The 17001-nt window shown below is 29.7% G+C and overlaps 2 protein-coding genes across 2 annotated transcripts in view; one reads left to right on the forward strand and one right to left on the reverse strand.

Moving 5' to 3' along the window:
- Window positions 1-271: 271 nt before the first annotated feature.
- Window positions 272-2200, reverse strand: LOC113399177 (N-alpha-acetyltransferase 30-like). Its single transcript, XM_026638254.2, has 2 exons — window positions 1138-2200; window positions 272-741 (listed from the first exon to the last, which is right to left on the reverse strand). The coding sequence occupies exons 1-2, from the start codon at window positions 1852-1854 to the stop codon at window positions 577-579; spliced, it is 882 nt and encodes a 293-aa protein (XP_026494039.2). The 5' UTR covers window positions 1855-2200; the 3' UTR covers window positions 272-576.
- An 879-nt stretch (window positions 2201-3079) lies between these two features.
- LOC113399176 (serine/threonine-protein kinase SIK2) overlaps window positions 3080-17001 on the forward strand; it is a 39714-nt gene continuing 25792 nt past the window's right edge. Inside the window, exons 1-2 of the mRNA XM_026638253.2 lie at window positions 3080-3773; window positions 16462-16578. Of these exons, the coding sequence (XP_026494038.2) occupies window positions 3630-3773; window positions 16462-16578 (261 nt within the window). The 5' untranslated portion in view covers window positions 3080-3629. The remainder of the gene's footprint in view (window positions 3774-16461; window positions 16579-17001) is intronic.

Raw genomic sequence — 17001 nt, forward strand, 5'->3', positions numbered from 1 at the left:
ATTCTGCTACAACAGAGTCAAAAGGAAGGGTAATGTTATATTAATACAATTATAATAACACTTTACATACCATCTTCTTTCCTAGCTTACCTAGATGGCATTATTTTGTAAATAGCTTTTGATTATTATTTTTAAATAAATGCCTAGATTGAGGAACATATGCCAACTGTAATGAACATTTAATTCATGTAATTCATTAAAACGAAGTGATTTTAATGAAATTAGAAACAACATAATTATAAATGAAAGAGGTAAAATAACAGAAACAATGTTTTTCTTCAAAGTTGTGTATTTCCGGATAGGATATCAACAATTTAGTTATTGAGGTTTTAAAAGAAATTGTAGTAAACATTCTCATTAACAATTTTCAACTCATAAATTAGATAAAATAACACATATCACATGATAAAAAAAAATTTAAACAAACTATACATTTGGCTAAAATCCACATGGCAGGCTTATGATATATCTGTTTAACAACAGTAGGATTTTTAATATAATATATGCCTGAGACCGTGAAGATACCAGAGCTATATAACACAACATTGAGAATCTCTCATTTGTTACCTACTTATTTCACCTTAGCCACAACTTCAACCGCAATGCATCTACTCCATTTAGATAGTATCTAAATAAGCGTTTGTCTCTCACAAAACCTAAGTTTTCATAAAGTTTAAGTGCTGGTTTATTTGTGATTTCTGTTTCTAAAACAACTTCATCTGCATTGTCATCTATCATTGCCTGAAATAAATAGAAATAGGTGTTATTAGATTAGTACTATATATACTATCTATTCAACATTTTATATAACAGTAGTTTTATAGGCATGCCTAAATAATTTTAGAATTATTCAATATAATAAGAGTTTGCTTTTACTAATTTAAAGGGTAATGTTTAAAAATGTAATGTAATGCTTAAAAATACCAATATACATGCACATAAGTTGGATGTACATTGCTGTAAAATGTATAATCTTTATAGCAAGTTTAAATCTTTTCAGCTGTAACAGTTATGTCTCTCTGTGTTGTAAACTTCTTCTTCTGTATTATTTTATAATATAATAACTGTCTAAATACACATTGACTCTATTATTCGATTAAAATTATACCATTGATTTGTATATATCTATTATCTCACCCTTATTGCTTTCTGTACTAATTTAGAACCTATCTTCCTTTTCCTATATTTTTCATCTACTGCCAGCATGGCTATGTATCCTCTTTTGACATTATTTCGATGCATATCTAACTTACAAACAATGGCACCAATACATTTTCCTTCGTGACTAGCCAAGAAGCAAAGTTTAGGCCAGTTGTGAATAAAATATCTATATGTATAGATAGAATAAGGTTCTGACAAATCCTTCTGTATAAGTCTCATAATTTCTGGCATTTGTAATTCAGATTCGTAAGATATTATTTCAATTTTTTCAGAATGTTCTTGGGGAGATGACGATTTTTCAAAGTTTTCAATTTCGTCTATTCCACTACATCTGACCTTGTTTAAGGGGCCATTTTCGTGACGCTGTCTAGTATTCACGACATCACTACACTGTACACTATTTACATTCATCTTGACTTCACTAGGTGCTGCGTCTTGTGCTATTATAGGTTCTACATTTAAAACATTGACACTATCTTTAGAATGGTCACTCGTACCATTAGTTAAGTTACTATTAAGATTGTTAATATGAAGAGTATTAACTAATGCTTCACTTAATTTGTCCTCATTCCACTTTTTTGTTTCATCATTCGTTTCCGGAGGATCTTTGGCCTTTTTACTTTTATTTTTCATACTTGCATTTTTCTGACTGCAATTGATATTCTGTAAATTTTCTTCGGCGAGTTGACTCATATTGGTGGATTTCTATCTATCTTATTTACACATTTAAACGATCATAAGCTCATATCAATTACACAAACGCATTTTATTTTTATACAAACATTTTCTTGTCAAAATCGTAAAAGAGTATTACCGACATCTTGGTAAAAATGTATTACTATTACTACCATAGAAAACGTGATTTGACGATACTAATCTACGTTCTTAAGTTACGATTGATTAATATAGAAAAATTAGTAATTCAAAACGGGACATACGAAAATATTTAAGGAAATATATTAAATTTACAACAAGTCCAAGTTTAATCCCTCCACAATCACATTGCAAAAATGATGAATCTTGTTGGTGTTACCATGATTAAATTAGTGTTGCCAAGGCGAATAATGTTTTAGCCATAAGCAAGATTTAAAAATTAAATTCCATCAAAAATAATCCACAGTATATTATAAATTACCATACCTTCTAGTTTTAATATGTTATCCTTCAATCCCAGGTCCCTTAAATATATTTGATTCAGTAACCTAATCTATTTGATATATTATGCTTCAAACTTAAAGGTAAGTTATTGACCAAATAATATATATTTGCAAACAATTTTTTTAATGCATTTCATAATTATCAAAATATTTAATGATTGTCTCGTTACAAGACCTAAATTGTAAACTAACTAAGACTAATATATTTTACGCAAGTAAAGATATTATTCAAAAAATGAGATAAGTATTATTATACTTAACATTATTCTAAATATATTTGTAAAATATTATCATTATTTTTATACTAGGTTTTTAATGTGTATAATATTATTTGTATTTATATTCTGAATACCTCGAAATTTCTCGGATCGTCAAAGTAATGTTAAATATTTAAATTTTTCTATCACCATTTAGGTTAATATGATAAATTAAAAAACGTTCATGTGATATGAATTGTAATAGTATTATTTTTAGGTTATCTTATAAATTAAACAAATTAAGCAAAGCATACATACATACATCATTTTCGAAATTTTATAAAAACAATTTACATTTGCATTTTAAAATTTTACATATTATGTCGTAAAAATGGTTTAACATATATTGTTTGTATACATTACCAATTAGGTACATAGGTTCATATAGAGGTTACAGATATAGTTAAATGGATATATATAAATATGTAATGCCAATGCAATGCTGACGTCACAAAAAGTAACATGGCCGCTAAAAGCGCGCGTGTTTCGCGTCCTAGCAGGTAGTGGCTATTCTGTATGAGTACTCGACTCGAGACTCGCTCACTCGACTCGAGAGACGAGAAGTCGATCAAAGGCACGAGTTCAGTATCCGGTTGACAGCCGGTGAGGCGGCGGCGTCATGATTCCCTAGCGTACGATACGCGCGCCGCCTCTGCGCGATTTTCTATCATTTGTAAATAAATTTTGTACACAATTAAATATTGTGCAGTATAAGCTAAATAACTGTGTGCAAGTGACTGTATAAAATACTTTGTAGACTGGATTCGTATATTTAAGCGCATCGAACTGTAGCAATTTAGAACCTTTGATACAATTTTAATTCAACACTGAATAAGTAACATTGTTGGATACTTTAGCCAAAATATATTAATGTATAGTACACGAATTCGTTAACTTTGTTAAATAAATAGTACAGTGTTCAAAGATACTCCATTTTTTGTGTTACTAAAATGTTAACTGTTAAGTGTTACGACTGATTAGTGTTGAATGAGTTAAAATTAGTATTATCAAGAAAATTGAATAAGTAGTGTGGTGTATTTGATCGTAAAATTTGATGATTTGCAAATCAACAATGGCGGATCGTGAACGTCCTGCTAAAACCCCCATTAGGGTGGGTTTTTATGACATAGAAAGGACCATAGGCAAAGGAAATTTTGCCGTCGTTAAGTTAGCACGACATCGAATAACGAAGACTGAGGTAAGATGAATTAAAAATAAAAGCTAATAAAATTACATTCATATTGGATTCTTACTGGAATAATATCTTATATGTTATACAAGTATATACCGACATCTTTATGCTGATTTGGTCTAACCAAACATCAACACTGAAAAGACAACCCGTATATATTAATATATTAAAAATATATATATATATATTTACTAATTTAATTAAAAAAAGAAAACCTCATCTTATATAAATAATCAAAATAATAATAACTTAACGAAAACAATACTAATTACGTATAATAACAAAAAATTTATCACACCAACCAACATATGATATCAAAAATATAATATTATAGTATGCGTAATTAATGCCTTAAAAGCAATGTAGATTATTTATTATAATAAAAAAATGTTTCAGAATTTCTTTATAAACATCTAACTATAACTCACAAAGAATCATCGTGCAAATATGCATGACCAAAGATATTTACGAAAGTTGTGACGTCAGAGCATGTACATTATGCTATATGTATGGTAATATCTTTTCATATAATCTGAAATTCAATACATAAGATAATTGAAGTATAAGTATTAAAAATATGTGTACACTAATACAACTATTTTTGCTGTTTTTAATGCGTGTGATATATGCATTAAAAACAGCAAAGATAATGTTAGATTAATAAATAGGTAAGTATAAAGTGGGAAAAAACAAGGCAAGAATTTTACTAAAATACGTCTTAATATGCCTTGTTATATAGGAAGCACTAAATTATTTAATTATATTTACATTCCTTATCTACTCAACTATAACAAAAATTTGTCGGTATTACGTAAAGTAGTTAATTATAATTATATACTGGAATTAATTTTGTTTTATTTTTAATAACTTACTTGTTTCTAAACAAAACCTTGTTTACGTAAGCCTTTGATTTCAAGTGCTTTATCGTTTCCTGCTCAATAATTATCCGTATATCTAATGAATTCATGTCCTTTACTTTTGAAATAATGTCAATAACATTATTATTATCAAATAAAATAAAATCAAATCAAAAGGATCTGTGGTTTGTAAATTGTTGTAGGTTAGAAGAATCACAAAATATTTTGCTGGATAAAGGTTTATATCTCGAAGTAAGATGTTTCAATACAAGTAAAACGAGCCTTTATCCAGTAAGAAAGTAGATTAATTGCTGTTTCTCAAATAAAAATTTAAATTATATTACTCAATTCAAAGACACTCATTTCTCACTTTAACATTATAACATGTAACACTTTAGGATAGATAAAAAACTGTTCATTGTATAGTTAACGTCAAATAGGGATCCTGAATATGGCCTTGGTATAAAATAATAAATGTACGACGTATTCTATGAGTGTTTACAGAAGAAATATTTACAAAATCAATTAAGATATGATACAGTCTATATCATACGCGACTGAGCCACATTTTGTATATAATTATTTAACAATGTTACCAATACATCAACGGATGCTTCAGGCCGTGAAATTGCGGTTTATGCATTCTATATACGGCTAAATCATCATCGTTATCGTTAAAATTGGTTTCCGCTTCGAATTCTCACGGTTTAGTAGGTTCATAACAATGAAAATGTATTTAATGATGTGTATAGTACGATTTCTTCCTCTTATTTTAAAAACAATAGCAATTTTTGAACTTGCACAAATGTTTAATGCAATATTAACCTACTTATTTTTCATATTGCGTTATTGAAGATAAAGTTTCGTGAAGTTTATATCTATTTAAGTAAAATTTAAAAGTTTTAATTATGATATACAAATACTTACATTAAAATGACCTGTTATGCGGTAGTGTTTTAATTTATATATTATTTATTTAATAATACTAAATAACTTTATTTCGAACCTGTTTAATGTTAAAGATATTATGTTCGTTTGTATTTTCCGAATTCACGCAAAAACTTCCACAGCTAACAACGAAGTTAAATGTTACATAATTCTTGACATATAATCTATATATTATTATTTGAATCACCATTTATTTAATCGGTATGTTTAATTACCTTAACGAAATGATTCATTGGTCAGCTGACCTTTGAAAAACTTTATTTACATACAATGGCTGTAGTAAATTTATTTGCTTTAAAAATTAAACAATAAGTACCGAATGAGAACTCTTGTTTTTACAATTTTAATTGGCTCATGTCTTTAGACATAAAACTAAGTAACAGTTAATTATTACTACAGCGTAGGATTATTATTGATAAAAATAATTATCCTACATTTTAGAGATGTCACAGTTACAATGGCTCTATTAGTGTTTGGAGTATAATGTCGGACATGAAAATAGACGAGCTCTTAATCGTTTGTCAGTTGACCGAGTCACGACTGTAATCTGTGTACTTATTGTTTTCAAATTGACTAGATCATATTCGTGCTGATGCACCTAACAAAGCAGAAAATTACGAAGCAAAATCTCATTCCATCTCTCATTTCGATCAGCAGCGGAAGCAAGTGAATATTTCATTAAATCGAACGTGAATTTTCCTACGTCTATATCAGTACTAAATTTAAGAAAATAATTCTAAACCGTGTCACGTGTTAATACTATGCGTATATATATTATAGAATAATATATTAAAAAACATAAAATTATCTGTAGCTGTAGATATGGAGAATTCCTAGTTAGGTTAGAATGCTTAGATGACTAAATAACGTCATGTCAATAGTATTTGAGACCATTTAAATATCTTCGCAAATAGAGCTTGGCGCAAAAACATGTTGACGTAGATATTATCTCAATTTAACGACTGATTTGTCTTTCGTTGGTCTAGTCGCAAATACTAAGGCCTCCGAACTCACATCCCGTTTCTGTCTACTTCTTCAACAAATTCTCAGTACTAACCTAAATCTCGGAATAAATGCAAAACCAGTAATTCTGATGTCTCTACTAAAGTGTCTTGTGTGTGTTTTAATCGTAATTCCCGTAACATTTGACTATTAGGGATAACAAATAGAGAGTGCACTTATATTTGCACATTTTCTTTACACTATAATATCTCTTGTGCAGAAGGCTGGTCTTTGAGATTGATAACTGTGGTTGAAATTCGGTCTGGAGGGCATTGTTATAGGTCTTTGTAATAAATTCATCACGTGCCGCCAATTTCTAACTGTAGTTGTAATTAAAGTACAAAAATTCATGAATACAAATATATATATATGTTTGTGTACAAGATTATAACCCTTGTTTGTTAAACATCATTTTATTCCTCTAAGCGATAAACGAACTGTTCACATTTTAAGATTTCAAATATGTTTTTTTACAAGTTTTGGGTACAAGGCTCCATTAATATTCACGTAGTGTCAATCTAAGCTGTGAGTGTCTTCTTGAATACGGGTAATCGACGAACGAAAGCTAACATTCAGTAGTGGATATAGAGACGTCTAAAGTAGTGCATAGTGCATTAAAGTGGGTCGTTGGCCCAATAGCGCTGTGAATGACTCACAGAATTTTAAACGGATCGGTGACTATTTTAATTTAGCATGTTGATTTATATTAATTAGACAATGCAAATAAGCAACGGTGTACCTAATTAAAAGGCGTTGATAACATTACCTAATGTCATAAGAGGAACAGCTTCGAATGAATGGATTGATGTAACCTAACCTTTTTCCATTGTTAATTTGGGACTGGTATTGTACATTAACAATTGTGATAAAAACTATTTGAAAACTAATACCAAGGCATTAGGTTCATATCTCATTATATTTTTATTATGTTAGAAGTCATGAGCAAAAGCGTCGTTAAAAATAGTAATTAAACTTAAGTTTTACCTATACGTCTTGAAATCGTAATATAATGAAATTATTGCACAGAGCCAATCCAAAAAATCATAGACATTATTTTATTACATAGTTATTATATTAACAAACTAAAATGGACTTATTAACCTTTCAACCTTGTAATATGTCCACACGCTTTGAAGTAAACTATTTAAGTTAAACTTAAAAAATGCTCTGAAGAGGTGAAAAGTCTTTAAAGTTTGTATGCTCAAATAATTTCATCGATATTTTTGGTGTCTTTGACCTTCTATGGCTTGGTAATGATGTCCTCTGTTACTAAATGACTATATGGTGAAAATGTGTTAACTCACACGAGCGAAGTTACAACAAATGATTATCAAGGTCCATACGTGTAAGTCAAACAGATTCTTCCTGCTTGCGTTATGTTACGCTCCAGATATTTCAGAATTTATTTTTAATAACAATAATATCAGTAAAGTATAATATGAAAAATAATTGTACAAACCACAAATATTTTAACAAAAATAATATAATGAAACTTTCTACTTTATTGCTAAAACCGGTTAAGTATTTACAAAATATTACGAGGAACATGACCATCAATCAGCGACTCGGCGTAGTCAGGCGACTGAGGTCGAATGCGCGTTGCCGCATCCCAAAATACCACGGCATCGACCTTGTCTTCAGATGCAGGCATCGTGTTGTTTTTATTATTTAACATTTTTCCGCGTGAACCATTAGCGCCAAGGTGATGGCCAGAGACAAACCCGTGAAATAGTCGACCGACAAAGAAACGTCATGAAAGTAAATCTAAGTATAAGTTAAAAAAAAAGATAGCTTTTGAAAGAACAAATACTGCTGTTACATACTATCAAAATTCTTTCTAAACTGAATGTAAGGTACATTTTTTATAATAGTGGTAGGCATACTAGCCACCTGATGGTAAGTTTGTCGCCACCAATCTTAGCAGCTGAGATGCTGTCCTTTGTGCCTTTAATTAATTACAGTGACTCACTCACCCTTTACACCGGAATACAATAATACGTCATTTTTAATTAGTAATAATTATATGTGTGTTGCCTACCCAGATGTGCCTCCAACAAAGCCTTACCACCAATTGTTATATACATGTAATTTTAATATTTATTAAAAAATATTTAAAGCATGACTACTACAGTTAAAGTTAATATTTATGACAGTTTACGTAGGATACTTCTAAATATATTTAAATATCACATTTTTCATATATTACATTTTTCACACGCACCTATCTACTCATCGTGATTGATGTTGCATTATCATGATCTTATAAAACACAGTGCATATTGTGAAGTGATTTGTTACAATGATTCATATCTCACGCAGCCGAGCGGAGTAGAACTTTGCAATTGTTAGTTTGAAACATTAAGAAAGTGAACATAGATGCGATTCGTGATCGCAACGAATAAGTCAAGCGAATATTTTGCCAGGGAATTACTTCTCATGGCATGCGCTCGGTTTACACTTGGGCGCTTGAAAAATGCCCGCTTGACGCAAATGCGTTATCTATTTTGGAGTTCTGCGTCAGATACACACTCTTATCTGTGTTCTGCAGTCTAGCGGTCACCGTGTGTTTGTACTTTCTTGGATTTAAAGCTTAAGATTTCCCCGATTATCCCCACGATTCATCGCTTGTTTTACAAATGATTGAAAAAGTATATGAGGTTAAATTAAACTTAAATTTCATTTAAGAGTCTAAAAAAAGTGAAAGGTACAAAACTACTTACAATTACTTTTACTAATGTTAATATTAAATTTATGAAAGTAATATGTCGAAACAAAATTAGAAATTCTGAAACACAAAATGATCAACTAAAACCTCTTTTCTGTGAAACGAGCACATCATACTTGTAAGCAACCCTTTTGTCTGAGATACCTTTTCTATTTCAAAGATGCTTAATGTAATTGATTTCAAAATATGTAAAGCCAAGAAAATACATTTTATTTTGTATATTAGTGACTAATGTTGAATTTAACATAATTTTCACAAAAATGTTTATATATATTTATATAACTTTTATATGAAGTAAAGGCTATATCTAATTAAAAAAATGTTTCTTCAGTTTAAATTAATTAGTATCTTCTTTGAATAAATATATATTTTGTTTCAAAACAGTGAATTGAATACGAAACATTTTTTAGCATATATGCGAAACTTGTGTACAAAGCATTGCACTGACAGTACCGTACAAATTGAATCCAGTGGGGGTAGGTAGGTATCCTTGAAAAAGGTTTTTCCAAGCCTCCAACTAGGGGTGGGAGGTACTAGAATGGAGGGCACTACGCTTCCCACCGTGGTTTCGTTCGACGTAGACGAGTAAAGCACTTTAAACGTTACGTACATTTGCCGTATTTTTACACGAAACTTTTTACGTGTAAAATAAAAGTTGCCTAAGTGTAAACTTCTAATTTAAAAATATTTCAGTGTTTTTCCCTGTTCATATTGTACTTCATACATAATTGTAATAATTTTTTTATTAACTTCTGTCTTTGCTATACTCATTTATGTTTCGTACCTATACTTACGTAACTATAATTTTATTTTAGACAATTATATTTCAATTGAAACTCAGTCAAAGCGTGCTATGATGCAATGAATATTCATGCAATGATAATTAATTCGAGGCTCTCATCTTAAAAATTTCAGCTCGCTCCGTCTCGTTGCTTTGTAATTATTGTTGCAAAACTGAATCTTGTAGCGTTCTACTTAAAAGAAACAAGAACGTTGAGTTCGTGTTCTCAATGCAGCATGTACTACAGAGTGGGTAATGTTTCATCATACTCTGAAAAATACTACGTGCAGCGTAATCTCAAGCATAGCAGTCTGGGGAAGGGAGAAAATCTATCTGTCTTTGTCACCCTTACGCTCGCCGCTTCCTCGTTTCTATTGATCGTCGTCTAGACTTGTTGATCACAGTGGTTTCGGACGGAGGATGTAGATAGCTACTAAAAATTTAGTTTTTGACATCGACGGTCGTCATTCTTCATATCTCTTTAGAGGATTATTTATGACGCAAGATGATTATTTTTCATGTGATAATGATATTAAAATGCTCTAATGTTTTACAATATACTACAATACTGGCGTCGCCGAAAATATTGCTGTGACGCGCGCCTCTGTTTGATAAATATCGATTACAATCATTAACAGTTCTGACGTCATAAGAAGATTTGTGTCTTATAAAAAGCACTCATCCATTTATTAAACCGCAGGTGCGTCAATAGTATTATACGTATACTATGTCTTAAACTTTATCATAATTATAAGATAAGAATTGACGCAAATGTCTGTCGCTTTTAATCCATTGGTCTAGATAATCAACAACATAAATGTATAATACTTTATTAAATCGGTTTATTATTTATTATTTCAATGAAAATATTTACAGAGCGATTGATAATGTGTGATAACTAAATCGTTGTATTTAGATAACTTAGTAATTTCGTCTCTACATAAATTTACTGTGAGAAGCAACGAACCAACCAAACAATGAGATAATTAATTATTTGTTGTTACAACAACATGTAAATTGGAAAAAAATATATAATTCGTACTTCCTCTATAGTTATTCCTTCAAATATTATACAATTTTTTTATCAGATCACTTTTGTATCGTATTATAGACTAAATGACTCATAGACATTTATAATGCATAGTTTGGCTTAGTTTAAATTATCTTCGAACTAATTTCATTTTAAATATAGGTATATTATGTGTCCGTATTATGACGTCCTACACGAACTAAGGTATCGATATCATGTAAGGTTTAAGATAAAGCACACAAAGACTCTTCAAAGCTTTAAAATAATCACATGTCAACGTATCACGTATCTGCTTGAATGTCATTTTTTTATCAGATAATGTTCTTGCACTAATGGACTCTTCGTGTAATGTAACAAAACCCGTATTACACTGGATTTTCAACTAATTCTAGATGCCTAGTGCTATTTATTTTAAATCGAACATAATTTTTTAAAAATTATTTTAGAATTCATTTTATTTTTCTATGATAATTGATATTGAATACCAATGATTCGCGATGCATGTTGAATGTCATCCGCACCGATGTCGGTCCTGATGTATAGGTTCTTTGAATTATATTGCTACGGTCTGTCATAGTCAGCGATTCTGCGTATAATTGTTTGCATTGGATTTGAAATTTATATGTTTTTAGTAATTACAATTCATTCATCAGAGTTTATTTTATCATTAAAATTAAATTAAAGAAAGTAAGACTTGGCGCAAGCCCGTCTGAGTAGATACCACCCACACAGATAATCTACCGCCAAACAGCAATACTTAGTATTATTTTGTCCGATTTGAAGGGCGAGTGACCCAGTGTAACAGGCATAATATCTTAGTTTCCAAGGTTGGTCCATTGGCGTTAAAAGGAATGGTTACTATTTTTTCATTTGCTACTTTCTATGGATGGTGGTGACCACTTACTATCAGGTGGCCCACGTGCTCGTCCGCCTATCTATTTGTTAGTTAGAAGATAGGTTATTAGCAGGTAGTATAGTTTGGATAAATGAAACAAATATATAACTTCTGCTAATTATTTAGGTTAATACTATATTTTAATCGGAAATGATAATATTACTCTTAAATAACTGCGATTATGGTATTAACACGATTAATGAATTAAAATTACTTTTAGTATTTTTCCGTTATTTCGTCTATCTGTTATTATATTTAAAAAAATATTGTAGGTTAGCATATATAGCAATATATTTGCATGAATTACTTATTGACCTCCATTTGGACAACTCGCCCGGAAACATACATGGATATAAAGTGTAACTAACATTTCCTGGTACTAAAATCACGCCTTTGAATAGTTTTAACCATGACACAAATGGTCTTTCGTAATTCCTTAACTTCTTAATGTAATATTTAGAGGACGACTTCGTTTTGAGGACGGGAACCAATTAAATAGTTATTGCAATTTTTTAATGATCTCTATAAGCTAAGACATCTTTAATTTATTTAGTTTTAAATTATTGGTTTTATGATACTTAACATATATTAATGTTTCATCTAATTTTAAAAATAATTTGTCAAAGTTAAAAACATTTCTTAAGAGTACTCAACGCGAATTTACTTAATATATAAATTATTCGTAATGTACATTTTAGGAGGTTAAAAGGTAGCCCAGACGTCTGAATAGCAACATATTTTATATGCTTAACGCGTTTTCTCTACATAATATACATACTAGAGCCCATATCCCTCGAGCCACGTATCTTATGAACTTAATAGCATAAAATTAGGTTGCGTTCCATACCACTTATTAAGCAAAAGAGGTCGGCTGGCTTTCTTTTCTCTAAAGGGAAATAACAAATATATTTTATTTCTTTTGTCTGATTATTCGACTCTTTGTACAAATTATATTCAAGCGAAATTATTTTACATGAATATTAATCTTAAACTTATAACAAGTTTAATAAATCCCAACATCCAAAAAAACAAATTATAATTTAATTGTTTAGATATAAAAACTCATTTTTAAATAAGCTACTTTCTGTCTCTTTGAAGTTTGAAATTAATTATGTAGATCTGTGCAAATATTTTCGTTTAGTTTTAAAAAATTCGATCTGATATGAAATTGTTTCTTTCTTCAGACATTTTGTTACAAATTTCAACTGTTCATCAGAATTTGTAGTAAAGAAATCAAATTTCACTACATTTTTACAGGTCTTATTAAATCTCACCCCGGCTCATCACGCGTCACTGTTCCTACACTAGCGGTTCAATAACATCAGGTTATTGACCCACAAACAGGTGACCGTGCACTTTGAAAAATAAAATACACATTACTGCTCAAATTTAAGAAAAACACTTCGCTTGCCTTTTGGCAATAATTAATTACCATTATCACAATATGTTCAATTATTATATTTTATAAAGTCAATATTTACGTTATAGATTTGTATGAAAGTATTTTTATTTTTTAAATAAAAATATTATTTAACGTCCGTTGAAATTATATTAAATGTACATATATGTACATTGTATATACTGCTGAAAAGTCTCATAGGATTACTGGGTATGATAAGAATCTAGTTAAGATAATATCCATTACGTCATGTACTTATTATCTACTATCTTACACTTCGGACCGAAATAATACTGACAGAAATTAAATAACAAAATGTAAGGACATGATATAGATTTTTAAACTTCAGGCATGTTATTTATGAACGATATGGAAGAGTTACTGACGATGCATTACTGTCAGTAATCGCCTGATAAAAGTTATCTTAGAAATCGTCTCTCGCATGAATTGGCAAAGAATTCATCTCTCGTATTGTGAGCCAATACAATTCATCACGTCTTTGTTACCACGGCATTCTGATAATTGAGTTGTAAATATAATAAGTAGATACTCAATTTTTAAATATAAATTAAATAATGATGTGAAGAAAAATTATCTTTATAAATAATATGATTTACTGTTACATCAAAAAGAAAAATATTAAACAGGTGTATTTCAGTAATTATTTTTATCACATATTTGAGATCAAGTGGAAAGCGAAAATATTTTATGACAGGAAATACCGACAGACGTAAATTACTTTAAAGAAAATTGTATCATCACCTTTTAACAAAGACGCTGACCACAGAATTTTATTGTCCCGACTCACAATCACAATTCGGGAAGTTTTATGACGGTAATAATTTTTATATTTGTAACCTTATGAACGAAATCCGCTACCCATCATAATAAACGTGATCAGATTACTTTATTACTACAATATAAAACCTTGAAAAGCGAAAACGAAACTTCGGTTGTAAGGTATGATTGATGTTTTAATAATAACAGTACACTGTATTAAATTAATTTTACCGTTGACACACACGAAAACGCAACGAATGTATTTTTATATTAATATAATGTTAAATGTAAGATATATATCATAAGTATTGAGGATATAAGGATACATAATATATGTCCACTAAAGATCAGACATTAAATACTCAATTGCCACGACTAAAGTGCGTAGCCACAATAATACTTGTATGTTTTTAAATGCGAGTATTTTCTTGATAATGTTTATTTATATAACATATCAATTATTAAAGTAAATAAAAAAATCGTAAGACCATGCATTGCGTTTTTATTGCAACACAATAATTTAATACAGTAAGTTCATTTACCGGCATTCATATAAAGATATAATACAAGTTAAATAATGTCAATAATTAATTGTTTTCATAACAACTTAGGCGATAAGGAAGCTTCATACGGATGTACGAGTAAATAATTATAATTGGCGATAAACCATCCATTGTTTTAACGAAACTGTTTCATTTGAACATAAATTCATAATAGCGATGAAATATTCCTAAAGATAGGGTATCTAAACGCTGAGTATTGACTTACTCGTTTTGATTGCAAGGGCCTCCATGACGTAAAGATACGTGTGTGATGGTCCTATCAGCACAATCGGGTCAATGTCACGCGTCTGACCGGCATCGGCACATCAGTAACCGTCTCCGTTTTCAAATATCACGTCTATTTTAAATCGGCAATGTTTATTTTAAAAACTTACATTCGCAAATGGCTTATTGAAGATTGTAGCAGACACGGTCTTAGAGTTATCAGAAATAGAAACAGAAACATTGGATTAGAAATGTCGAAATCGTTGTATTGCTTGCGTATTACTTATCTTAATAATACGATATTGGAAAGTCAATTAATAAATCAATATTGGTAGTGTGCTAAAACTTAAAATATTTTTCTTAGTATCTATGAGTTAACCGTCAATAATAAATTTGTATATACAATAATAATAATATGCATTATATAATATGTTTTTTATAATTACTGGTAAACTATAATAGTAATTACTAACCGAGTCATGAAAGTAATAATTATAATATTCTAAAGTATAATAAAACTTTTTATGTACACCAAGATACCGCTATAAGATCAAGGCAAAACATAAATAATAAAGTTATTATTAAGATATACATATTTAATAAATAATTCGAGGAATATGACAGGGTTTTTAAGATAGAAGTATTTGTATTTTGGAACTGTATTTTCCATGTATTGTAATATAAACATAATAATCATGTCGGAAATGTCTTTATTTCTTAATTTTAACTAAACCTCATAAAATTTAAGCAATTATGTTTTGTTCGTTGTAATCTGAGTATAAAAAACTAAAGTTGTGTGGTTAACAGTACACTTATATATTTGTTATTATATTATTCAATTACAATATATATTTGATTTCATCGTCGATGCCTTTTTTAAGTAAAATATCTGTTGATAAAGACACAGAGATGGTTTTTTTCTGTAGATTATATAGAAGTGACGAGAAGTCCAATCACGCGTATCGCGTCAATTGGCTCAATCGGAGCAAACCAAGTGACGCTCGTCCTGACGTCAGCGCCTCTTTGTCTGTATGGAAACAGCAAATCACCGAATAACTGTTTTGTTCCGTTCTTCATAAAAATGCAATACATATTCATTTAAAGGCATAAAGTTTTGTGATTTATCGTTTTACAATATCGCTCTTGAACTACACGTTAATGCAAATAGCGGAATGTTAAATAAGTTTTTGATCATGCTTATTATAAAAGTAAAACACTACAATAAGGTTTAAACTTTAAACCGACAACTGTTTTTTTTATAGGTTCGAGTAAATAGGGCTCCTATGAGATGGTAAGTGTTCACCACCGCCCATTGACTTAAGTTCTCTAAGAAATATTAAATATTCCTTACTTCGCCAATGCTCTGCCAACCTTGAGAACTAACACGTCCCTTATGCCTGTAGTACTATTTTTTTGTGATTATTTTTAATTAGTAAATATATCATGTTTAACTTTAGTTTAATTATTTTGCTTGATTATAATTATTATAATATTTTTTTTTTTTTTACAGGTAGCAATTAAGATAATAGATAAATCACAATTAGATGCCAGTAATCTTCAAAAAGTCTACCGCGAAGTGGATATCATGAAGAGGCTGGATCATCCTCATATTATTAAGCTTTATCAAGTAAGTTCAACTAAGATAATTTCTTCTTCATTATCATTACATCTTTCTCCATTGTTAAACATAATTCGATCGTTGATTACTAATGTATAATTATTTTATTCTGTAGATAGACATTTCTTGCGTTTCTTTTCATTGACGTAAATCATTGTACCAATTGAATGTAGTTGAATATTTTACGATTGTATTCAGATAAGTTAAAATAATTATTGCATCGTATTCGAATTTTAATTACTCTCGACTGTACGTCCTTGTGACTAGTGATTTCTCCGTATGAGTTTTTTTTGTTCAATTGTTTCATCCGTTGTTAGCAGTACCCTCAACACCACTTGTACGAATAAATAATAATATGTTTCTTTGGATTCCTTTTCTATAAATGTTTTCGCTATGTATTTAATTTTAACAAATATTTTTGCTTAAAAATCT

The sequence above is a fragment of the Vanessa tameamea genome, chromosome 15 (genome assembly GCF_037043105.1).
Source record: "Vanessa tameamea isolate UH-Manoa-2023 chromosome 15, ilVanTame1 primary haplotype, whole genome shotgun sequence".
In the NCBI taxonomy this organism is placed as follows: Eukaryota; Metazoa; Arthropoda; class Insecta; order Lepidoptera; family Nymphalidae; genus Vanessa; species Vanessa tameamea.